Source organism: Delphinapterus leucas, chromosome 10 (genome assembly GCF_059928025.1).
Source record: "Delphinapterus leucas isolate spDelLeu-1000000601 "Yukka" chromosome 10, BTC_Dleu_Yukka2, whole genome shotgun sequence".
In the NCBI taxonomy this organism is placed as follows: domain Eukaryota; kingdom Metazoa; phylum Chordata; class Mammalia; order Artiodactyla; family Monodontidae; genus Delphinapterus; species Delphinapterus leucas.
In genome coordinates, this window is record NC_143138.1 from 55308319 (window position 1) to 55333713 (window position 25395).

Genomic DNA, 25395 nt, shown 5'->3' on the forward strand with positions numbered 1-25395 from the left:
TGTCTCTCCGGTAGGTTCTGAGTCCTCCAGCAGTGCAGGCTCGTCAGGGTCGCTGTCGCGTACCCACCCACCTCTCCAGAGCACACCGCTGGTCTCGGGCGTGGCAGCCACTTCTCCTGGCTGTGTGACCTACCCAGAGAATGGGATGGGAGGCCAGGTCGCTCACAGCAGCACCAGCTACATCCTCCTTCCACTCGAAGCTGCCACAGGCATCCCACCCGGAAGCATCCTTCTTAATCCACATACAGGTTCGTTCATTACCTCTGCTTTGGCTGAGACATAATATCAGAGGTTTATTCTTGTGTTTGAGCTTATAAATTTGCTAGCAAGTGTTCTGAAAATTCCTGGTGCATGGATTGTTGTGTAGGGTCTTGATTTCGGAAGAGCAGATCTATAGAGAGCTGGAATCTATATCTCTGTATCGTTATCAATATTGGTATGTAAGTCGAAATACTGATACTCCCCAGAAATATCCACTTTTCTCTCTGTCCTCTTCCTCGAGCACAGTGTCTCTCACGTATTCCCAGGAGCTAAGATCAGAAACCATGGAGTGATGAATTGGGATGTACTAATTGAAAATTGATGTTTCTCAGACCAAATCCATGGTTAGCTTCTTGTTGTGTCAAAAGCATTTTTGCATCCAAGATATTTCAGGAACTTAAGATCTCGATTGGAGCACATAGCAGACTCTTCACTACAGAAATTGACTTCCCACCTTAGAACTCCATGCAACTCCTTCTGGGAAATAAGGAACAGCAGTGGCAAGAGAGTACAGAGGGCAAGTTCTTATGTATTTTAGGGATTTTAGGATTAGACTGGTTTTGGTGGGGTTTGGAAAATCGGTAACTTCATGACTATTGTTTCTTTCATGACGAATGGCCATTTTTTTTACTTTTTTAAAATTGAGGTATAGTTTTACAATATTATATAAGTTACAGGTGTACAATATGGTGATTCACAATTTTTAAAGGTTATGCCCCATTTATAGTTATTGTAAAACATTGGTTATATTCCCTGTGCTCTACAGTATATCCTTGTGGTTTGTGTTATACCTAACAGTTTGTACATCTTACGTTTTTTACTTTTTTAATTTCTCCTGTGGTCAGTTAACTTCCACACTAATTTCAGAGGACGCAGAGCATTGGGCAAATAGACTGATGAACACCTGCTTCATGGGGGAAACTTCTCAACCAGAGGCAATTTTTCCGTGCCTCCAAGGCCATTTGGCAATACCTGCAGATATTTTGATTATCGTGACCTAGGGAGGAGGGGCTGCTACTGGCATCTAAGAAGGTAGAGACCAGAGATGCTACTAAACATCTTACAATGCACAGAACAGCCCCTGACACAGGAAGATTATCCCGCCCAATATGTTAGCCGTGCCAGGGCTGGTAAACCCTGGGTTAGAAGGCTTGATTTGACAAGTCACTTCTCTAGAAACCTTTGAAAGAGATTGAAAAAAAAAATGAATTTTCTCAAAATATATCCGAGGTTTGCTTTAGATTACTTAAAAATGCAACGCTGGATGAGAATCTCGTAAAAGTGATCTGGCTCAATCTTCTCACATGTCTAGTGCTACTAATAAGTAGGAAATTCAGAGAAGCACGACAGTAAAATAGTTACTTGAATAATTGCCACATTTTCATGAAAACATATGGCACATTCTTAAGGAATGGTGTTCGATTGAGACATTTTGAAAATGCCATAAGTTTGAGGGAAAAGGAGGCATAATCATTTTATTGAAAACCATTTGAAAGCTTTCAGATTAGATACTTCTAAGGAGAATATTAGATATCTGGATCAGTGTAAGCACTATGAAGGAAATGAAAAGAAAACCAGGATCATATTCATTACTCTGGGCACAGATCAAAGTATGATCTGACTCTGTCAGCTTTAATTCTTTCACTTTTAATTGAGATGGAAGGTTTGTAGACAAGAGTAGCCACTAAGCGTAGTTTTGAGTGTTACGTTTTAACCAAAATTGCAGAGTATTTCGGGAAAGCTCAAAAGAGTATTTTTTAGGGTACAGCGCAGGAATATGATTTGTAATGAAAGCGTGGATGTGTGTGTGTATGTGTATATTATCATCTATAATCTTGTTTATAGAAAAGGAAAGAATGTGCTCTTGGTGCCAAGCCCCAATTACAAATTGGAATGAGTAATTTGGAGCTGTTATTAAAATTTATCCTTTGCAAAAGGATCCTAACTAAAGAAAAGGATCCGATAATACTGTGGAACAACAGAGTTTCCCTACACACATCTCTGATCTGACAAATGCTAGACATAAAACTATCCCTCGACCAGGAGGAAGATGTACTATTCTATTCTGTGATTGAGTGGTGCGATGTAAGGTGAATTGTGATATCTCTTTTTTCCCAGAATGTGTTTATTTTTGTCAATTAAAAATATGCGTGGGGGGACTTCCCTGGTGACACAGTGGTTAAGAATCCTCCTGCCAATGCAGGGGACACGGGTTCGATCCCTGGTCCGGGAAGGTCCCACATGCCGAGGAGCAACTAAGCCCGTGCGCCACAACTACAGAAACCCACGCACATAGAGCTCATGCACTGCAATAGGAGAAGCCACCACAATAAGAAGCCCGCGCACTGCAATGAAGAGTAGCCCCCGCTCGCTGCAACTAGAGAAAGCCCGCAGGCAGCAACAAAGACCCAATGCATCCATAAATTAATTAATTAATTAAAAAAATATATGAACAGGAGTTCCCTGGTGGTCCAGTGGTTAGGACTTAAGGCTTTCACTGCCGTGGCTCCAGGTTCAATCCCTTGTCAGGGATCTAAGATCCTGCAAGTCATGTGAAACACACACACACACACATATATATATATATATATGCCAGCACATATGAATGTACATATACATCTATCATGTATCATATATATGTATGTATATGTGTATCTGTGGTGAGTCATGTGCATGTCTGTCTATCAGGCTATCTGATCACTTATTTGACTCTACTGTTGAAACTGGAAATTTGCCTCCTTTGGGCTGGAACTCATCTTTCTCTGGCATTGCTGTGTCCCCCTAGAATCCACACCTCTTACCTTTTCCTAAATACCCTCTGCCAAATATGTGGTAGGAACACTTTGGTATAAGCAACCCAGAGCATATGACTACCTTGCTTCTTATGTGAATTGCCCTTGGATCCATTTCCCTGTTACCAGCACATTCATGAGCTTGTGGGGAGGAACCGTACTTGGTTACATTTTTGGCCTCCCTAGAGTGGATAACAAAGGTCCTCAACAATTACATATTTTTGAAACAATATCTACTATTCATCATATGTGCTAATGTGGATCATAGAGCAGCTTTTCATCCAATGTCATATATTTGAGAATGTCCCTCATATGTAAAACGATGATTGATTAAATATGTGTCTTAAGCAGTAATAAGACAAGCAATGATTTGAAATACTAAGGTGCCTGCCAGTCATTTGTCTATTAAATGAAACAAAAATGAAACTTCCTTTGTCAGCACAATTGACCGGGCTCTTACTAGGAACTGAATATTTGGCAGCTGAAACCAACCCACTCACATACATTCTTGTGGCTCCCCAGATACAACCAGGACTTTTTATTTCGCCTGGCTTTAGACTCAGCTCCCATTTGGTCCATTTCCAACTCTAAACCTGCGTTGGCTGTTGTTTCTTTGCTTTGCAGGCATCTGGATGAGGGAGTCAGAGGCTCTTTCTCAAAGTTATCCCTGGACCACATTTTCATCCTTGCCAGGCAAGCCTGGGTTTGACTCTTGAGAATGATCTTCCTCCAGCCGTCTTGGACTCAGCCTCAGTTTGGAAATTTCTAGCTGAAAGCTCATCTTCGGCTATTTTCTTTCAACTCAGTGCTATCCAGAGATGTCAACAGGTGTTGGCATCCCTCAAGTGCTCGTTAGTGCCGCGTGTGTTGTTTTGCCATTTTGCTTTGCTTTCATCTGGCAGGAGTCCAGGAGCGTGAGATGGAAGAACACGCCATCTGCAGGGACTTGACTCTGAGCCGCCTTTGAGGGCTGGTCTCGTTCAAATGCTCCTGATGGGCTTCCATAACACTATGCTGTTTTTGTTTTTCACAGGACTTGTAGCATCGATTTATCCAAACTGCTTCCACCTTTCGATTAAATGCACCATGAAGGTTTTGTGTGCTGTCTAGAAAGGTATCTTTGCAAGGCCTGAATCAGTCTTTGCTTATCCATAATGATCAGCTCCCTAATGATTTGATTGCTCACCTTCTAAGGACTAGGAAAGGAAAATGTTTTTCCCATCATCCCCTCCCTTTCTTTTTAAATAATACCCTTCTGCCGGGTACATGGTAGCAGTGCTTTGGTATTGGAAACCAAGAGCATACGATTACTTTGCTTCTAGTGTGAACTGCCCTTGGATTCATTTCCTTATTACCGGCACATTGGTAAGCTCTTCGGGAGGAGGAGTCCTACTTAGTTTCTCGTTGTTTGTTTTGCGTCCCTGGAATGGATAACAAAGCTTTAGTCCCCCTGCAGGGGCTCAATCATTATATATTAGCAACATAATGTCTGCTGCACATTACACACATTGATGTGAATAGTGGAGACGTTTTTCACCTAAAGTTATGTATTTGAGAGCGACGGACGCTCTGCATTCAATCCTTTTCTCTGCCCTGGCTCAGCTCGCCACACTGGCTTACCTCTGTCACTACACTCTCTTTACCTGCTAACACCCATTCCAAGGCCTGCTGGACACGCTTCTGCAGTTCTGGCATGAAAACCTCTGCTAAGCGGAATAGTCCTAGAGCCAGTGTGTCTTTCTCTTTTGATTTTCAGCCACTGTCATTCAAACTAATTGTCTGGATTCAGTCGTAATTGCATCTGGATTGGTAAACAAGGTAGAATACCGAGAAGCCACCATAGCCTGACTTGAAAACCAACAGTCAGTCATCCCGGCCCTCTTAGAAAATTGTTTTTGGTCTCTTCCCTGGCATCCATCTGACTTCTTTCATTTTCCTCAGTTCTCTCCACCACTCCTTGGTGAGCATAAGAATCAACCTTTTATACTACCTTCTCTTTCTAGAAGAACCTGCCATCTCTCTCTACCCAAGTGAATTCTTAGTACTTTCCACATGCGGTTATTTAGAAATATTTCTTTCTTCTGGTCCACAGCACAATAATAATATTTTAAACAGAGGGTCTAAAATTTATTGAAAATGGCATCTGAATATTTTGCTGTTATATTTTCACCCTAAATATGGTCAGTTTTTCACACTTCCTTAATTCTCACTGGGGTAAATCAAAAGTCACGGACATAGTAAAGAGCCTTTTCTTTTTAATTTTCCGTGTGTGTGTGTGTGTGTGTGTGTGTGTGTGTGAGCTTAGAGTGAGGTTGACTTTAAAATTATTTTGTATGAAGTTGCTGTGATAATTTTTTTTAAATGTTAGGTACCTAAAATTTTCATCTTCCCTATTAAGATACAAAAAAGGAGACAAGTAAGGATTAGAACCCCAAATGGGCTAATAGATTTTTATAAATTGACCTTTTTTTTCATCCTTTCCCAAATTGCTGGGTTTTGCAGGGAAAAAAAAAAATGGGTTGCAGATTTCAAATTCAGAAGAGTTATTTTGGAAAGAAGAACAATAATTTAAAACAATAAAATATAGCTAAAATTAAGTAACAGTGATAGGAAAACAAGTGCTTATGAAGAACATTGAAAAAAAAAAAAAACTTCTAAATTTAGTCATTGTTCTCTGACTAAAATTCTGGCACATTTGCTTTTCCATCACATCATGTTGTGATTGGTTATGAAACTTGTTAGAACTCCTGTGGTTGTGGCAGGTATGTTCATGAATATGCAGCATGTAAGGTTACTTGTTGCATACATACACACATACATATGTATATAAATATTTGGGAGGGTACTGAAAATTTGGGGACTGTTAAAGCTTTCATGTCAGTTCCTAACTGAGCTGAAATCAAGTCCACTGCTCTTTCGCTGTAAGCACTTTGCCCATCTTTTCCCCCAGATTCTGATTCTTCTTTATTTACCAATCCTGGGGGTGATTCCACCTTGAAACATGGACCCCCACCTCTCCTAACTTCTCATGTGTTGATGAATAATTTTCAGTTACAATTGGATTTTTTTCATGGTACCTCGTTGTACCATGTACTCATTAAGCAAACTTGGATAATTCACTTAAGTTGTGTGGTATGATGGGAGGTGAATGGACCAGGGCCGTTTCCTGGGTGTCTCACTTACTGCTTTGTGTATTTCTGAATAAATTGCTTGGGCCCTCCGAACTTTGATTGTCTTGTCTCTAAAGTGGAATGAGATTGCACACCTGTGGGGGTCTTGGAAGAGAAGACCATGGATGTAAGGTGCCTGTTGCTGCACCTTCCATATTGGAAATCCATTTCTTCTCTCCCTTACCTCCTTTCTCTCTCTTTCATTTGCTGCCCTTTAATCTCTTCCTTTCAGCTCCTTATTCCTGTAATCTGCCTGGTGGGCCTTCATTTCCTCTTCTGAAACATAGGGAGATGATACCTACCTTCCTCAGAGGCCCGGTGAGGTTCCAGTGATACTGTTTTGTAAACCATAAAATACTCCTCAAATAGTAGGAACAATAACAGTGAAGCAAGCCATTATCTCAAAAGGCAAAATAATGTATATTTGCTCTGCCATGACAAGATGATTCTGTGATGGGTTTATTATGCATCACCTTCAGAATCTCTATCCCCTCCCCTGTGTACTTCTGCTTGTGAGAGAAGTGAGTGAATGCATGTGGTATATCCTGGTTGTATATATATTTGTGGAACTGACAATGATTCTAAGTTGGTGACCAGCCTAGTGGAAGCAAAACAAATATATTGGTAAACGTTGAGTAACTGAATGTCGCCAGAGCCGTATAAACGGAGAGCAGCCCTTATATTTCAGTGTAAGTTATCTCGCTGGTAGCTGTGAGGTGCAGGGCAGCAAGACACAGGACTTGGTGAAGGTTGCTTCTCCACAGGCCTTCTGCACTGGGTGCCACTGTACAGATGCACTTAGCTTTGGCAAATTGCCTTGAAGGTGATGGATTCATTTGCGGCTTCTTTAAGTTGCTGTGGGCTTACGCTGTTACCTCGCTCAGCCTGATGGGTCATAAACAGTCAAGTCTTCACACTGGCAAAGGCTCCAGTGTCCTGGACTTCCCCTGCCCCTTTGCTTTAGGTTCCATTTTTGAGTATCTGTCGGAGTGGTTCTTTGTGCCAAAGGAGAGCTTGAGAAGTTTACCTTGACCAAGGTGTGATTCCACTGCAGGCCAGCCCTTCGTGAATCCCGATGGAACCCCTGCCATATACAACCCCCCCACCAGCCAGCAGCCCCTGCGAAGTGCGATGGTGGGGCAGCCCCAGCAGCAGCCCCAGCAGCAGCCCTCCCCGCGGCCCCAGCAGCAGGCCCAGCCACCCCAGACGCAAATGGCAGGCCCACTGGTCACTCAGGTAAGAGCTGGTGGGAAGGCAGGGAGGGGAAGTGCTCGGAGACGCAGACTGCACCAGCCTCAGCGATGCGGTGCATCAGGAAGAGGCGATATTTTCCATGGGTGCCAGCCCCATCCACTCAACTCCATAATAAAACCTGGCAGCCTAGAGCCCTTGGTTTCAGGTTGACAGGACTTCAGCTGGAGCCTTAAGCTTAGGTAGAGATGAGGGCCCCGTCCAGTGACTCGCATGGTGAGGCATGGTACTTGGGAAAATGAATGACAAGTCTTGTCTTAGATCTAGATGCTGCTTTTATGTGTCAAGGAGCCTGTACTGTCTAGGGGACTGAACTCAAGCCCATCCAGGCCGTTGTGTCACCTTGCTCACCCATTCCTAATGCAGATCAGGTGGCCTGACTGTTCATTTGTCCCTTGGAGAGACATTGGGCTGTCCTCCTTTTCTAGGGCAACACATGGAAATGTTCAGAAACCTGAAGTGTTCCAGGCAGGTTGCCAGGGTGAACCTCTTTTTTTTTTTTTTTGGCCACAGTGGGCGGCATGCAGGGATCTTGGCTCCTGGGCCTGCAGTGGAAGCAGAGTCTTAACCACTGGATGGCCAGGGAAGTCCCCTGAACCTCATTTTTTTTGTTTGTTTTTTCTTACTTTTTAGTACTTGGACTATATTTTTAGACCCAGGGACCTGACCACCACCACCAACATGAAAAGTATCACAGTAACTTCTTTTTTTTTAATTGAACGAAAGATTCTTTAAGTTCTATAGTGCTTTACAATTTTCAAAAGTTTCACACACAGGACTTCATATCTGAGCAGCAAGCCTCCCTCAAGGCTGGCTGGCACTGGTCTGCCTGCATTGGCTTCCTGTTGGTGGCTGGTGCCCCTCTCTGGAGTGCACTGAACCAGGAGGACCTATGAGGGGGACGGTGGTGTGCTTCAGATGCGATCGCCTTCCGGTGGGATTTCAACCCCCAGTATTTCCCTGTTACCTGACCAGCTTTTTCTTTCCTCCAGTCTGTCCAGGGGCTGCAGGCTTCCTCCCAGTCAGTGCAATACCCAGCTGTGTCTTTTGCTTCCCAGCATCTCCTGCCCGTGTCTCCGACGCCGCAGTTCCCCATGGTACTGTGTCATGTGGGGATGACTTTTCACCTGGGAGAGCATATTCACTGGTTTGACTGCTTTCTTGTGCAGGGCAGGCTGATGCTGGGTGGGTGCCCTGGGCTGACTGTAAGGGGGGAGGTGGTGTGTGAATGTCTCATTCTCCAAAATAATGCTTTCCTTTCTGTCATCTGTCCCATGTTTAGTGCCTCTGCAGTGGTACCCTTTTAAGAGTTTGCAAGCTAAGTGGGAATTGAATGTCCTCAGAGTTACATGTCAGGAACAGAGAGACACATGAACTTGGTGTGAGGGTTGGGAAATATCTTAAAAGTCAATATCCAGATGGTAACTGACATCACCCTGTGCTTCTGATACAGGTGTTCCCCTAGAATCCCAATCCTCCAACCGCCTCTCATTTCTCCTCAATGTACTAGGTCCTTTTGGACAACTTGAGCATTGTCCCTGAACATCAGGCCAGGCCAGTGACTAAATACTCTTTAACGTGCAAATGAAACCCCACTGATGACACCAGTTCTGGCTCGATTTTTGTGGCAGCCATGGGCAGCACAAGTCCTTCTGTGTCCTCCAGAAGGCAGATCCTATGGTTACTGCTGGTAGACCAGATGACCCTCCAGGACAGAGCCCCAAATCTTTCTTGTCTCAGTGCCATCCTGAGGATCCCAAGCCCTCAGTGAAAAAAATAATAATTTGTTTCCACTGAAAGAGGGAGATATGGGTCAAACTGTTTGCCATCTCTAATCCTCAAGATGATTAAAATCTGTCTTCTCTTGTTATGTTCTCTTGGTGTTCTGAACAGAGAATTCCTTTCGTTTGTTTTTTCCAAATTGTTCTCCCTCCGTCTCCCATAAGGACAAGCCTGTGTCCTATGTCTGCCATTCCCATTCCTCAGCCACTCTTGCTGACGCCCTGGTTTCTCTCCATGGCTTGCAGAGAGAGGATGTGACCACGCAGTTTGGCCAGATGAACCTGAGCCGGCAGTCCTCGGGGGAGACTCCCGAGCCCCCAGCCGGCCCTGTCTACACACCGTCCCTCCTGCCGCAGCCCACCCAGCAGCCAAGCTACGTCATCGCCTCCACAGGCCAGCAGCTCCCAACGGGGGGCTTCTCGGGCTCTGGCCCTCCCATCTCCCAGCAAGTCCTCCAGCCCCCTCCCTCGCCCCAGGGATTTGTGCAACAGCCTCCACCCACACAGGTAAGTGTGCTTTTTCTCACACCTGTGACCCAGGGCTGGTTGCTGGTGCATCTTGACCTCTGTTTCCATGTAGAATATCACCAGCTCAACTAATCTCGCTCTTGTGGTCCATACTGATATTCCCAGCCTACAGGACCCGGTCTGTCGCATTCATCAGTTGTGTGAAGTCTTGGGGGCTCAGAATGTAAGTTTAATGACGCAGACCCGTGTCCCTGGTACCAGGGGAAGTGGCCCATTTTCCAGGCTGCTTGTGCAGAGGCCGTGGGAGAGCATTGCCCTCCAGCAGGATGTCAGCTCACTGGGGTGATTGCCCAGGGAGGGAAAGCCTCGGGGAAGAAAGGGGAAGGCCAGCTCCTGGGGAACTTTCATCTCTCTTGCTGCTGCTCTGGAAATATGTTGTTTCCTTTCTTATCCATTCATAAGCATTTTCTGGAGCTTTTCTGGGGCTCCTCTCTGAATATAAAGGAGGAAGCTAAGCCCCATCCACTGTCCTCTCCATTTCCCTGGGGAGCGGGGCTCCTGCACATGCTCACAGGTAGCCATTAATCATATTTAATTGACTTGAGCATGTAAGACACCACAGATCACTGATTTTTACTGTCTTCTCAAAGACTGATTATGTGTTACTCTTCACCGCCAAACATCTCTGGGGCTCTCCTGGGTATCCCTTGCAGAATATTGCAAGTGATTACTTGTCAAGATGTAAAATGCACAGAAGCGTTTTCTGGTCCATTTTCAAGGCATGCACATCCCAAGCAAATTCCATCCTAATTATGAAATATTGCATTGGATGAGCCGTTTAAAATACAGTGTCACCTTCGTATCATTTGTGGTGTGGCACTGCCTTAACATCTTGAATAAATTATTTTCTTTTCCAGCCATGCAGAATCCTCCACCATGAAATGATTTTCACCCAGTTGTTCATTTTATTTTGAGTGATAATTAATAGTCAATCTTTAGTTGCCTTCTATGTAATGTAGTAATGTTGCTGGTAGGGTTTAAGGAGATGTTAAAAATAATTTTGAGTTACAGGAGAAAGGACCCCATTGATATATTAATTATTTTACTAATAAATATTTACTTTAATTATCAGGGAAAAATAGTTTAACTCTTTTAGCCTAAAGAGCATCTAAGTGTCACCCTTTTCTGATGTCAAAGAGAAGAGTTGGCAGAATATTTAATTGAAGACTTTTTTTAAAAAATGCCCTTCCTTGATTGAAGGAATTTCAATAATTAGTGCACTACAAGAGCAAAGACAACTCAGAGCTTTGGTGTGTCTGCAACAGAAATGCTTTCATTCCCTCTCCAACAGATTTAAAAATAGAAAGAGGGACGGAAGAAAAAAAAAGGAAAACAGATGCTCATGAGCAGTCTGGACAGCTGTGAACTTCTTTGTAAAAGTACCACAGATAAAGGGATAGGATATAACCCACAGTGATTGTCAATTTAGTAAACATTTTAAAACTCAGTTACTCAATTATGTATAGTGTTGAAAAGAACACTTGAGATACAGTCCATGGGCATATATGGAAATACGTTATGTTTATGCAGAAAATGACCTATTTAATAACCTTAAAGGTCAATTTTGTCTGATTTGGGTGAATGCTTTCTGGACGCCCACTGGAAGGGTGAAGCAAAAATGTATGGACAAGGGCTTCCCTGGTGGCGCAGTGGTTGGGGGTCCGCCTGCCGATGCGGGGGACACGGGTTCGTGTCCTGGTCTGGGAGGATCCCACGTGCCGCGAAGCGGCTGGGCCCATGAGCCGTGGCCGCTGAGCCTGCGCGTCCGGAGCCTGTGCTCTGTGATGGGAGAGGCCACAGCAATGAGAGGCCCGCGTACCGCAAAAAAAAAAAAAAAAAAAAAAAAATGTATGGACAAGGCAAAGAGGGAAAATAAAATAGCCATAAAATTCACAGTTCTTAAACAGGTGGCTCCTAATGTTATTCTAAGCAGATAATCCTTGCAGGCTGTGTACTGGCACGCCTCTGCTTACATTTTAAAGAAGCTGATAGAAGAAAAGTCAGAGGCCTGTAAATAAAAAAGTAATCGATTAATAAGAAAACAGGGCTTCCCTGGTGGTGCAGTGGTTAAGAATCCACCTGCCAATGCAGGGGACACGGGTTCGAGCCCTGGTCCGAGAAGATCCCACATGCCGCGGAGCAGCTAAGCCTGGGCACCGCAACTACTGAGCCTGCGCTCTAGAGCCTGTGAGCCACAACTACTGAAGCCCGCACGCCTAGAGCCCATGCTCAACAAGAGAAGCCACCTCAATGAGAAGCCCGGGCACCACAAGGAAGAGTAGCCCCCGCTCGCCGCAACTAGAGAAAGCCCACGTGCAGCAACGAAGACCTATCGCAGCCCAAAATAAATAAATAAATTTCTAAAAAATAAGAAAACAGCCTTAATATAAATGACCTGAGGCAGGCAAGGAAGTCTTTCCAGGTCAGGAGACATTTGATTTGAATCTTATTGGAAGTAATTAGAGTATTTTCAATCATTCTTAGTCATTAGAAAGTGACAGAAGGTGACATGAACAGTATTTTTAACATAATGTCCCTTTTAAAACTGAACATCCATTTTTTGGGATACCAGCTATGTGCCAATCACTCTGAAAAGTGCTTTGCTGGGCCTCCCCCTATTTCATAATTTCATCCTCTGATTCTTTTAGGCAGGAGATCAGCAGATTTCATGACCCACCTGTGTTTGCATTAGCAAAACAATTCAAGTTAATGACCATATTTAAAACTACGTAAAAATGTGTTGTTGTAGATGACTGTTTCATTCACTCTTGTTTCATTTAAAAAGCACAAAATTCAGCACCTTAAGACAATCACCATTGTATTACTCACAGCCAGGTCGGCAATTTGAGCAGGACTTGGCAGCGATGGCTCGCCTCTGCACCACATGTGGCTTGACTGGGCCTGAAAGATCCCAGGTGGCCTGACTTACATGCTGCAGTGTTGGGGTCTTGGCTGGGCTGCCTCTGTTCTCCACACGGCCTCTTTCTCCAGCTGGGTAGCCTGGACTTCTCCTGGTGGCTGGGTTCTGTCCTGAAGGAGTGGAAGCTGCAAGTCTTCTTAAGAATCAGGCTTACAAGTCTCAGAAGTCATCATTTCTGTCTCATGGCATTGGTCAAAGCAAGACAGATCCAGCTCAGATTCATGGCTTTCGGGAGTAGATTTCACCTTTTCATGGGAACAGTAATGCGCGCGCGCGCACACACACACACACGCACGCACGCACACACACGTAGGCAGGGTGGCCGTCTTTGCAATCTACTGTACTCACGTTATATCATAAGATGACAATATTTTACGTTTCAAAATGTTACTCCATTTACAGCTCTCATTTCCTGCCATTGTTCCCTTTCTTCCACAGATGCCTGTATATTATTATCCATCTGGTCAGTACCCTACCTCAACCACGCAGCAGTACCGGCCCATGGCCTCTGTTCAGTTCAGTGCTCCGAGAGGCCAGCAGATGCCACAGACAGCACAGCAAGCAGGTACTTGGAATGCGTTTCCCATTTTCTCCTCCAACTCAGTTATTTTGCACATAAATCTCTCAGCTGTCCTCTTTGGATGAGTATCCAAGCTTGGCAATTTAAATCAGCTCATTTCCCTTCCCCAGAGAAGATAAAGGAGCATTATGATTAACTCCATGTGGAAAAGTGACAGGTCCAAGGAGGAGAAGCCCATGTCACGCCAGCATCCCTAGCATCCCCAGCATTCCTAGCGTGCACGTGAAACGCGGTCTCCGTAAATGACTTGAGGATCCTCTTAGTTTCTCTGAAAGCAGAGAGCCAGCTGCACCCCTATCTTCCTAGTTCATACTTTTTTCCCTCTTTTCAACCTAAAGAGGCTTTTCCCCTGTTCGTAAGGCTAGGGCACCAAATTAGGTTGTTTCCGTAGCATCCCAGAAAGCAGCGTTTTGAGAAGAAGGCCACTGACCCTGCAGCCTGTGTCCCGATGGAACTCAGACCCTGGCTTATGGTCCGGAGGGCCACAGCCTCCTGCGGCAGCCGCTGTGCAGTGGGAAGGGGGGCCGAGGCACTGTCCGAGAGTGAGTAGCAGGTCTCACAGTGAACCGGTCTCTTTCCCTACTGTGTCACACTCCTGATGGGATGCCGCGACCCCGACAGCAGCAGGAAGCCGGCAGGCCTCAGCGACCTGTGCTAGGGAGACATTTGTGTCCTTTCTGCTGCCCACTCGGCAGAGAAAACCGCTGATGGTCCTGCTGAAGACCGCCTGGCTGGGGCACCCTGCCTTCCGTGAGTAGGGCAGCATGTTAGAGCCCACACTCCCATCTGCCACCCAATTTCTGCACTGGATATATGTATGTGCATCTGTAATGTGTACAATATGCCTGTGTGATATCTACAGGAAATGGACAGTTTTTATACGTTATGACAAAAAGCACCATCCTTGCCAAGGATGAATACCGATCCCCGCTAGGGGATCAGGCTGATGCTGCTAGCATTTTGTCACCTTGGAGGGGTCCTTTAATTCCTCCGTGGTGGCGGTAGCTGTATATTCTTTAGTTCATCTCATGGCTTAAAGTCTGTGGGAGAAGAAGGAGACGCATATAGCAGCCAACCAGACTATGTCTTACTTTCAACACTGTATCAGTTTGGGGAAGAATATATTTTGACCTCTGAATTGGCTTTACCCTTTACAGTAATGAGAGCACTAAAGGATTGCTAATTATTAGTTACTTTAAGACAAGCATTTGGCCATATTTTCTCTGACTGTTGGAAAATGGTATTATCTCTATCATTCTGGTGGTAACTGTGCTATCAATTCAGATACAGACTCTAGTAACGTGTTGTTTGCATTTTTGAACCGTCTTTTTTTTTTTTTCCTGCTCATGTTATCAAAGAGTTAATTTATAAACTTCTAGCTATTGGTCCAGAGGCTATAGCAAAGCTTTCCTTTCGGTTGCCACTGCCTTTAGAAGAAGAAAGATGCCAATATCTAATTGTAATGATTTTTTTTTTTATTTAGTTTAGTGCCACTGTTTGAGAGTTTTCTGAAGGATATTTGTCTTGTGTTAGGGTATAGTTCACATACAGGAATGCAGGTCCAGACGTGCGGGATCCCACTATCCCGTGAACTCTGGGTCTGTGTGAGGGGCTGAGAAAGTTGGATGAATATGTTAACTGGGCAACAGAATAAGATTTAGAACAAGCCTCGGGCTCCCCACTGACTCTTCCCCGCTACCTTCACTGATGCATGTCAACCCAAAGGAGAATCCACGTGACCTTTTCTTACCCTTTTTAAAACACTGTAGGGGAATTTGGGGATGCAGACACCACCCTCCCCATCTTGGGGAGACCCAACTCATGGCTTTTATGACAACCCAGTGGCTTTGACTTGTCCCATGCCCCACGTCACCAGGGAACTGCCACCCCAAGGCAAGTTAACGACACGTAATTAGAAGAAAGCATTCTAAGTCAGTATCTTGCTCAAAATAGCAGCTGGTGCTTCAGGTGTCAAGGAAGTGAGTGGCAGCTAATGTGCCTGTGAGGGTGGGGAGCTGAGAAATGCAAAATGATACATGCACAGTATCTTCCTTGAGAGTGATGATATCAGTATACACACGTAGACCCTTGTGCTCCTAGTGTGGTGGCCATCCCAGCTGACATCAGGCCGAAAATCCCCCTGGGGCTTCCACCTCTGCTGAGTTTACTGAGTGTTTGGGAAGGCAGATCGTGTCCCCAGATCTCACTGAGAATCACCTCTGCCAATAAAATCCAAGGAACACAGCTTGGCGATGGCTCTGTGACGGTGGAAGGGGGCTCTGGGCCCTCCAGCTGGGAAGCTTTTCGCTGAGCTTAGTGACACCATCAGCAACTTCCCAAAGGGACATACATAGAGGAGTTATTTGGGGGAACAACTCCATGTCCGTGGACTGCCTCATAGAGGAAAGAGCCTCTTAATTAAGCCTGTGTGTTAACCAGTTTATCATAATGACATAAACATACTTACTAGTTTTGCCTTTATTTCCTCGCATGGTTGATCCTGTAGAACTTAACATGCTGTAACTAAACCAGCGTGTTACAGAGGTAGATAACATTTAATTAATTATTCAAGTACACAGGGCGGCTTAATAGCAGAACACATTGAGAGCCTGGACTTTTGTCTCCCGACTCACATGGGCTTCCATGTTATTTTGCAGAGCTGGTCAGTAACAAACGGCAGGGAGCAGCTGAGACATTCGTGCACAAATCACACATTGGGAAGGAACAAAATAGCGTTCCTTTTACATCATGTCTCCAAATTCCCTTTTCAGTTTGACTTAAAAGTGTGCTCGCTCTCTCTCTCTCTCTCTTTCTCTCTCTCTCTACATATATATGTATATAGCTTCATTCTTCGTTCTCCAAGATCTTGGACATGTCCTAAAAACAACAAAAATGAACTTGTGAAGTCCCATATACTTTCCTAAATGGGTATTTGGGAATGAATAAATCCGAATTTTGGTATTAGAATAATACTGGTTTCATAAAATAAATTAGGAAGTGTTTCCTCCTCTTTTATTTTTTGGGTGAAATTGTGTAAAATTGGTGCTAAATCTTCTTTAAGTGTTTGGTAGGATTCTCCAGTGAAACTGTCTGGGCCTGGGGATTTGCAGAAGCAGAATTTTTTTTTTTTTTTTTTTTTTTACTTTTTATTTGAAGATAATGTGTGCAGCTTTTAAAGTATGAATTCGTTATGGTTATAAGACTATTCAGATTATCCGTTTCAGTTTTGCTGAGTTTTGGTAGTTTGTGGCCATTGAGGAATTGACCCACTTCTTCTAAGTTGTTGAGTTTATGAGTATAAAGTTGTCAGTAGTATTCCTCTATTATCCTTTTAATAGCTACAGGATATGTTGTGATATTCTGTTCTATCTTGATATTGGTAATTTTAAATTTTCTGTTATTTTCATAAATCTTGCTATATTTATCAATTTTTATTGATCTTTTCAAAGAACTACCTCTTTGTTTCACTGATTTTCTCTATTGTTTTATTGTTTCAATTTTATTGATTTCTCCTCTTGTCTTTATTTTTCTCCCTTCCGCTCATTTTAGTTTTATTTTGCCCTACTTTTTGTAGCTTTTGAGGTAGGAAGTTAGATTATTGATTTAAGACCTTTTCTCTTTTCTAATGTAAGAATTTTGTGCTTTGTTTCCTTCTCACCCCTGCTTTAGCTGTGTCCCACATATTTTTAGATGCCATATTTTGATTCATGTTTATATATTTTTTTCTTTTATTTGAGATTTTTCTCTTTGACCGGTGGATTTTTTAGAGGTATGTTGTTTAATGTGCAAGTGTCTGGAGATTTTCCTGTTGTATTTCTGTTATTGATTCTAGGCTGATTCCATTATTGTCAGAAAACATACTCTGTATGATTTCAATTCTTATAAAATTGTTGCAGTTGGTATTATGGCCCAGGGTATGGTCTATCTTGGTGAATGTTCCCTTGAGCACTTGAAAAAAATGGGTATTCCGCTGTTGTTAGGTGGAATGTTCTATACATGTCAGTCAAATCCGGTTAGTTTACTTTGCTGTTAAGATCATCTGTAATTTTGCTGATTTCCTGTTTACTCGTTCTGGCAGTTGCTGAGAGGTGGATATTCGTGACTCAAACTATAAGACTTCCTAAAGTCCTGAAATGAATCTCAAGACAAAGGTTGCCCCCGTATCCCTGAAGTCCAAGGATGAAGGGGAGACTGTAGCTATTTGGAGCATGTTGGTTCCTTTCCCAAATAAACAATAAATGCTTCATTCCCTAACAGAAGCTAGAAACGTTCCATAGAAGCAGTCTGGAAGGTAAAAGCCCTCTGACCAGTGAAGTTTGGGTAAGGTCTTCCTATAAGCTGCTGTCCACGTCTCTCACATGCCAGGCTTTCAGCCCTGTTGCTTAAGGGCAGTAATACTACTTTAGGTTTGGGTAGAAAAATCATGTAGGTGACTGTTTACAACAGACAGTCCAACAGTTCTGCTTTCCTAATAGAGCAGATGTTTCTGTATTCTTGAATATAATGAAAATAGAACAACAGGAAGAGAACATGGATGGCTTCAGAGCAGAGCAGGAAGGGGGAAAAACATGAAACTTGCGTGAGCCTTAGATTAGATTATAACTGCAGTAGATCATTTGATGTGGATTCTGAAAACTGTGGGGATGCCTCTCACCTCTGCTTTTCTAAAATCCCATTCCTCTCCCACCTTCCCCCACTCCCAACCATCTGCCGAATGATTCATTTTTTGGTAAAAACCAATCTCATAGAGCATTTCCCAAGACAATGTTTTACTTTTCAAATCATAGTTTAAAAGGAAGCCATGAAAAGGTAATCTTAAAAATGCATTGTATTGCAAAACTCCATGCAGCTTTTGTGGGGTTCTGCTCACCTATTTACTTCTGCTCTGCTCAGTTCTCTGGATTGGGTCCATGAGGCTCCAACCTGCCTGGTGACGGTAGAGTTGGAATCTCTTACAGGAGGCAATGGTGGAGGTCTTCAGAAGTTTTTGAACTTTACTCACTCTTTTCACTTGGATTTAAGATAAACCTCACTTGGGCTTTCTCTTATGCTCTGCTCGTCAGCCATCATGATATTTAAATAGTGGAAATAGAAATGGAAGGTAAACAGTTTTGCTAAATGAGGAAACTGAGGAAGGTCAGCCTCCTACCCGATGTGGAGTCTTTCTCGTCAGAGCCAGAAAGGGGACTTCTGCTACTTCAGTCTTTACAGATTTAGTAACCGATGCAGCTCTCAGACACTCAGCAGGATTATTCAGGCTGACTTGTGAGATTTTGCCCTTGACTGTATGAACTCAGAACCAACTAGCATGTCAGGTGGTAAGGAGGGCACATGAACAGGAGTAAAAATAACATCCAGATAACTCGGAGAAGTGTTATCACCCCTCCCTATTCATAGGAGAAAAACTGGAGCTTCCCTACCTCTTAGGGCATCATCTCTCCCTGCCCTGATAGAGAAGCTGGAAATAAACCTTGCAGCAAGCCTCCTAGTGTCCAGTTAATCAGAGTGAAGAATGATGGATGCAGATAAAGAAGGTTGCAATTTATTTTAAATATATGTAAATAAAAGGTATACAAGAAGAATGGTGAGGGAAGAGGAAACCAGGTGAGGGAGTAGAGATCCTGTTTGTTTTATTTTGCTAACTGATGACAGGATAACAGTAGAATCCAGGAATCTGTTGGGGACACTCTGACCTTTGGGATATAGATTTCATTGATCCAAACCTCCATGCTATCTAGGAAGAAAACCACTTATATGTAGAAAGTTCTTCAGTGAAGAAGGTAGAGTTCAAGGGGGTCAGCCTGTCAGAAATACAAATGATATAATAGGCCATTAGATTTTTCTGTTCTTCTCTGGAACAAAAATCCAAAATATCTTCTACTCTTTAGGTAGAGCAGTTCAACTCCCTGTAGCTCCTTCCACACACAAATCAACTCTAGGTCTCTGAATATTCCTTAACTAGATTTTGTAAATGCAATGTCTGCCCCCTCATCCATTTTGGATATTTGGGGGAGGGTGACTGTAGCCAGTGTGCCTCAAACTTTCAGGCGTATACGTAGCACCTGGGATCCTGTTCACATGTGTATTTTGATGCAGTAGTTTTGGGTGACTCCTGAGATTCTGCATTTCGAACACACTTCCAGGTGATGCTGGTATTACTGCTCTACCATCTTGACAGCAATGTAGTAGATGGTACATTTTTAACCATGGCTATCTTGTAGACCAGCTACTGACAAGAGAAAGGACCTACCGAGATTCACTCTTTGATTCAACATTATTTATATCTCAGGCATAAATCTAATACTTCCTGGTCAGCATATGTGATCTTATGAATTACAGCTAGTGAGTATTTAGAATAAACAGGTTAAAGCTTACAAATGCAAATCTTGAGATAGAAAATAAATAGAGCATGATTCTACTACATAGCAGGTACTCACAGGTGCTGAAAGAATGAATGATATGTGTACCTATTTTATGTTCACGTGTACAGGGAGCGTGTGCTTGTGAGTGAGAGAGCGGAGAATGTGGGAAAGTTTAAAACGTTAAATGGAAACCTGTCAGCCCTCGAATTTAAATATCAAAAAGAGCAAATTAATTAAATGTTATGAAATCAAGTAAAAGACAGCCTAACCAACCAATCCATGTTAACAAACGAATATACACATTTTTTTCAAAGTTCAAACATCCAAGGACTATGTTACAGATACACATTCAGGGATATAGTATGTTTGGATTTTCATATGCTTAGCAATTTGGGAATTTCTATACATTTAAAGTAATGAGGGGCTTCCCTGGTGGTGCAGTGGTTAAGAATCCGCCTGCCAATGCAGGAGACGCAGGTTCGAGCCCTGGTCCGGGAAGATCCCACATGCCGCAGAGCTACTAAGCCCGTGTGGCACAACTACTGAGCCTGTGTTCTAGAGCCCTCGAGCCATAACTACTGAGCCTGTGCGCCACAACTACTGAAGCCCGCACGCCTAGAGCCCATGCTCCACAACAAAGAGAAGCCACCACAATGAAAAGCCCGCGCACTGCAATGAAGAGTAGCACCCGCTCACCGCAGCTAGAGGAAGACCCCATGCAGCCAAAAAAATAAATAAATAAAGTAATGATACTTCCATCAAAACTCATTTTACAGGGCTAGTTTTTTTGTTTGGTTGATTTTCTTTTTTTTTTTTGGCTGCATTGGGTCTTCATTGCTGCGCACAGGCTTTCTCTAGTTGCGGCGAGCGGGGACTACTCTTCGTTGCGGTGCGCGGGCTTCTCATTGCTGTGGCTTCTCTTGTTGTGGAGCTCGGGCCCTAGCTTTCCTTTAATCATTTTAGTTGCCTTGTGAATGCACAACGATGGAATGGATTGGGTGGCATTCCTGGCAGGAAGATAGAAATTATCTGTGACCCGTGTATATTTGAAAATAGACAAAAGCCTCTGTTCCTGATAGGAAAAGCAACGTCTTAGCTTTTTATTTCTTTTAGGAGTAATATTTTTTGTTGCAATAGAATATTGTTCATATTAACAGCTCCTAGTGAGAAAGAGGATTGCTGCCTCTTTACTGTTGCTCTGAAACACATTTGGGATGGGGCAGAATGTACCTTAATGGAGTCTATAAATTTATCTAATCAGTGCAGTGGAGTAAACTTGACAGTGAATTCTGTATTTTTAGCCTGACTTATTAAGCAGTCATTGTCAATGTAATTGAGAGGGATTTTATCTGCAAAAACCTTTTCTCTGTCTTTGTTCTTAGGATGATATTCTTCACCTTGACTTCTTTCCCTCTTAGGATTGGCTCAGATGAGGAGAGGGAGCATCAGAGATCAGAGATAAAGAAAGAATGTGGGGCTTCCCTGGTGGCGCAGTGGTTGAGGGTCCGCCTGCTGGTGCAGGGGACGAGGGTTCGTGCCCCGGTCCAGGAGGATCCCACATGCCGCGGAGCGGCTGGGCCCGTGAGCCATGGCCGCTGAGCCTGTGCGTCCAGAGCCTGTGCTCCGCAGCAGGAGAGGCCACAACAGTGAGAGGCCCACATACCGCAAAAAAAAAAAAAAAAAGAAAGAATGTGGTACACCAGTGTGACCAATAAGAGATGTTCATTTATAGACAGTGGGATCTTCTCTTTTTATCTTAAATTGCCTTCCAAAATTTGATGATTTTTTAAAAAAGAACTGTTTGCCTAATTACCCTACATATAATTTCCATACATTTTAATATTTTAAATCCCATGAATTTTTTTTAGTTTGAGAAAGAATATATAACTGATAATCACTCAGAGAAGCGATGCAAAATTTTTTACACTTGACAACTCTAAGGAAGTGATTGCACTTTGGATGTCTGCATTATTATGTTCCTAAAAGCAGAGGGGGTAAATTATCAAAGAGTTACAGGAGGATTTAATTGTCTGATTTCTGTTAACATCAGTGGAAGTCACATGGATAAATCCTTGTGGAACATGCTGTCCTGAAAATATTGGTCTGGAAAAGGTTTCTATGGAAATGTTCATGTGTTTCTTTCATTAATTGGTCTAATTATTCCATTTACAGAAATGGGAATGAGAAGTATTAAGCTGAGATTATGAGAAAGGTTAACACTGTTAGGAGCATTAATAGGAATTATGCTATTTTTAGGTCTGAAAATCTTACAGGTTCCCAAAACAATATAGATCTGTCCCCTAGGAGGTTATGGTAAAAGAATTTATTCAACGTGTTTGAAATAGTTACTTTAACACTTTGCATTTTATGTTTTGGTGTTAACATACTCATTTGTTATGCATTTAAGCACTACAGGATGGTTAGGATTTCTGCTTTTCTGTAAAGATAGGAAGTAAGACAGATCATAGCATTATCTGTTTTCTTTTTTAAAAAATCTGTTTCCTTTGTCTTATGCAACAGAAAGTGGAAAGCTTAACTTGTAAGGTGGCAAGAAAAGCATACACATACATGTGTTTTTGAAAACTGTTAACATCTTTCCTAAGAGAGATATAGTTGTCCTAAGAGAGAATCTGAATGCATTAGAAAAATCCAAAGAACCCGAACTATACTTGTTCCAAGGTGTCAGTTACCTGATGGTTTAACCAAAGTAAATTAAGAGAAGTTAGGGGGCTTCCCTGGTGGCGCAGTGGTTGAGAGTCCGCTTGCCAATGCAGGGGACACAGGTTCGTGCCCCGGTCCGGGAAGATCCCACATGCTGTGGAGTGGCTGGGCCCGTGAGCCAAGGCCACTGAGCCTGTGCGTCCGGAGCCTGTGCTCCTCAACAAGAGAGGCCACAACACTGAGAGGCCCACGTACCACAAAAAATAATAATAATAAATAAAAAACCGAAAACACAGACACACACACACAAATAGAAGTTAGGATGTTTTGTGCCATGTGCAGTCTTGACCCTCCCTTTTTGTGTTCTGCTCTTTTTATGTCTTGTGAATTTGCTGCTAGCAATTTCTGCTGTCAGCTGTCACCTAGATCTATGAATGACCTCATTTTTCAGCCCCACTTTTCTTTAGAAACATTTTTTTAATTCCTCAAGGTCTCTATTTCCTCCCCATCCCCAAATCTGTTTTCTTATTTTATTTTCTATCTTTAATTCTTAACTCTACACAGTCTCCTTCCCTTTCTCTCTCCCTGTCTCATTTGTTTTCCTTTTTCTTTCTCCTTATATTAAATAAGATTTTCACTCCAAACTCTGGGTGCTTGGTGCCTTTCATCTCATGTGTTCATTGTCTGCATTTTCCCCTTTATTTTTTTTTAAAGTCTTCATTGAATTTGTTACAATGTTGCTTCTGCTTTTATGTTTTGGTTTTTTTGGCCGCCAGGCATGTGGGATCTTACCTCCTCCACCAGGGATTCAACCTGCACCCCCTGCATTGGGAGGCTAAGTGTTAACCACTGGACTGCCAGGGAAGTCCCTTCCCCTTTATTTTAATTTATCGATATCATTTCTTTCCACCCTACACATCCCTCTCCATTAAGAGATAGGATACTGCATTCTTTCAGAGACATTCACAATCTAGCATTCAAATGATTAAGAAGAATGTTCTAGATTTTCCCAACCTTCTGGAAGCAGAGCATGGAAAGTACTAGGCTATTTTTTGTTCCCGTTGCTGTCCCTAAAGCCAGCATCAAGTTAGCTGTCAGGGTTTGACTCCACTTAGAAATCTGTGGTGATAAAACAGTGAAGAGCATCTTGAATTACGTTATTTTTATCTTGCTTCCCAGATTCCAAGCTGCCATGGTCTCTACAGAAAAAATGATTAGGCTGGTATTTAAATTTGTCATTTCCAAGGGGGTTACTATTGCTTAAAATTATTGATTTTTTTTTCTAACTTTGAATTGAAAACAGTGTGCAGATCACTAAATTCAAAGGACACTACCTCCAAGTAAGTAGCCGTGAAATATGTTCCTTTCTTTTTTCCACGGTCTTCAGATGTGACCATTTTCTGTAGGGACACCAATATCAATTCAGCCAAGCCAATCAGCATGGATGTACTTTATTCATGACATCCTAGTTTGCCCCTTCCCTGGACCAGCAGCGCAAGAACAAAATTTTAATCACCCCCTCCCGCTCTGAAGTGCCACTGGCCCTTCTGTCCAAACGATGGCACATGAACGTGATAGCTCTGCGTCCAGACAGCAATCCAGGAAGGCTGCGGGATTGTAGGAGCCTCGAAAGTTAATATAATGCTCAAAGAAGCGCAGTGGCTCCCATACCCTCTTTAAAGCAGGTGGAGGTCGCATGCTTACATGTAGGGTCACTACTTCAGTTGTTACAGCCCGATTCCACGGCAGAGGCATTTTTGCACGGCTGTTCATTAGAAGAGCAACATGCAATAGGCTTCACACTCATGCTCTTGTTCAGATCCCTGAAGAGGCCACAGCCCCACTGCGTGGTTTCATCCAGGTGCACTTCACAGTTGTCAGCCCATCTTCCCTGGCTGTAGCCAGGATTATTTTTTTTTATATAAATTTATTTATTTTATTTTTGGCTGCATTGGGTCTTTGTTGCTGTGCACGGGCTTTCTCTAGTTGCGGTGAACGGGGGCTACTCTTCGTTGTGGTGTGCGGGTTTCTCATTGTGGTGGCTTCTCTTGTTACGGAGCACGGGCTCTAGGCGCATGGGTTTCAGTAGTTGCAGCATGTGGGCTCAGTAGTTGTTACGGGCTGTAGAGTGCAGGCTCAAGTAGTTGTGGCACACGGGCTTAGTTGCTCCATGGCATGTGGGATCTTCCCAGACCAGGGCTCGAACCTGTGTCGCCTGCATTGGCAGGCGGATTCTCAACCACTGTGCCACCAGGGAAGTCCCTGTAGCCAGGATTTTGATGCCCTTCCAGGACCGCCACCAATCCCTAATTGCCCACTGACATCTTCTCCCTGATTCCCACACCATTTCCTTGAAGGCACCTAGAGATTCATTAAAATTGCATTTTTAACGTTTTCTCAGATGCTCTTACTCTGTCAGTTTTTGTTTTTGTTTTTGAAGTAGGTCCAACGCCATTGCACTTTTTATGAGCCATTGTGGGTCATAACTGTTTGAGAATAAAAAATAAATGGCAGATAGAGGAGTTAGAATAGAGCCCCCAAAATGCAAGATACTGCAGTGGAGTACACATTTCGAGGGACTGTAAGAATACGCAGTAGGATATGTCAAACTAGCTCCAAGTGGGTTTGTGTTTCTTTCCCAAGGAAAACAGTTTATAGATAAATATCACTCTGAGTACTCATCTTTGCATGGATGGTGTTAACCGGGCTGTGTGGTATCACATGATACAGGTCAGAGGGCTTGAGATACTCTTTAGTGAATTTTGATGAACACCTTGATTTCCCCAGTTGAGACCAACTAGATCTATCTTGGAGGAAAGGCTCAGTTTTTACTGGGGAGATGAGTCAAAGAGAACAATCCAAGGACCCCAAAAAAAGAGAGTAAAGCTCCTGCCTAGCTGAAAATTGTGGCAATTTTCAGTCCTAACATAATAATTTTTGTCATTTTATTTAGAATATGAAACGTTTTATAAATTGTGAAAACAACACAGTACTTACAGGGAAGAAATTTTTTTTTTTTTTTTTTTTTTGGCTGCGTTGGGTCTTTGTTGCTGGGTGCGGGCTTTCTCTAGTTGCGGTGAGCAGGCGCT

General features: G+C 43.1%; 1 protein-coding gene across 2 annotated transcripts in view; it reads left to right on the forward strand.

Moving 5' to 3' along the window:
• Nucleotides 1-25395, forward strand: part of ARPP21 (cAMP regulated phosphoprotein 21) — a 116798-nt gene that overhangs the window by 46592 nt on the left and 44811 nt on the right. The window contains exons 13-17 of one of the 2 annotated variants that reach the window (XM_022553908.3): nucleotides 15-248; nucleotides 7278-7459; nucleotides 8467-8571; nucleotides 9502-9762; nucleotides 13142-13268. In XM_022553908.3, the coding sequence (XP_022409616.1) occupies nucleotides 15-248; nucleotides 7278-7459; nucleotides 8467-8571; nucleotides 9502-9762; nucleotides 13142-13268 (909 nt within the window). The remainder of the gene's footprint in view (nucleotides 1-14; nucleotides 249-7277; nucleotides 7460-8466; nucleotides 8572-9501; nucleotides 9763-13141; nucleotides 13269-25395) is intronic. The other variant, XM_089919009.1, reaches the window with a different exon arrangement.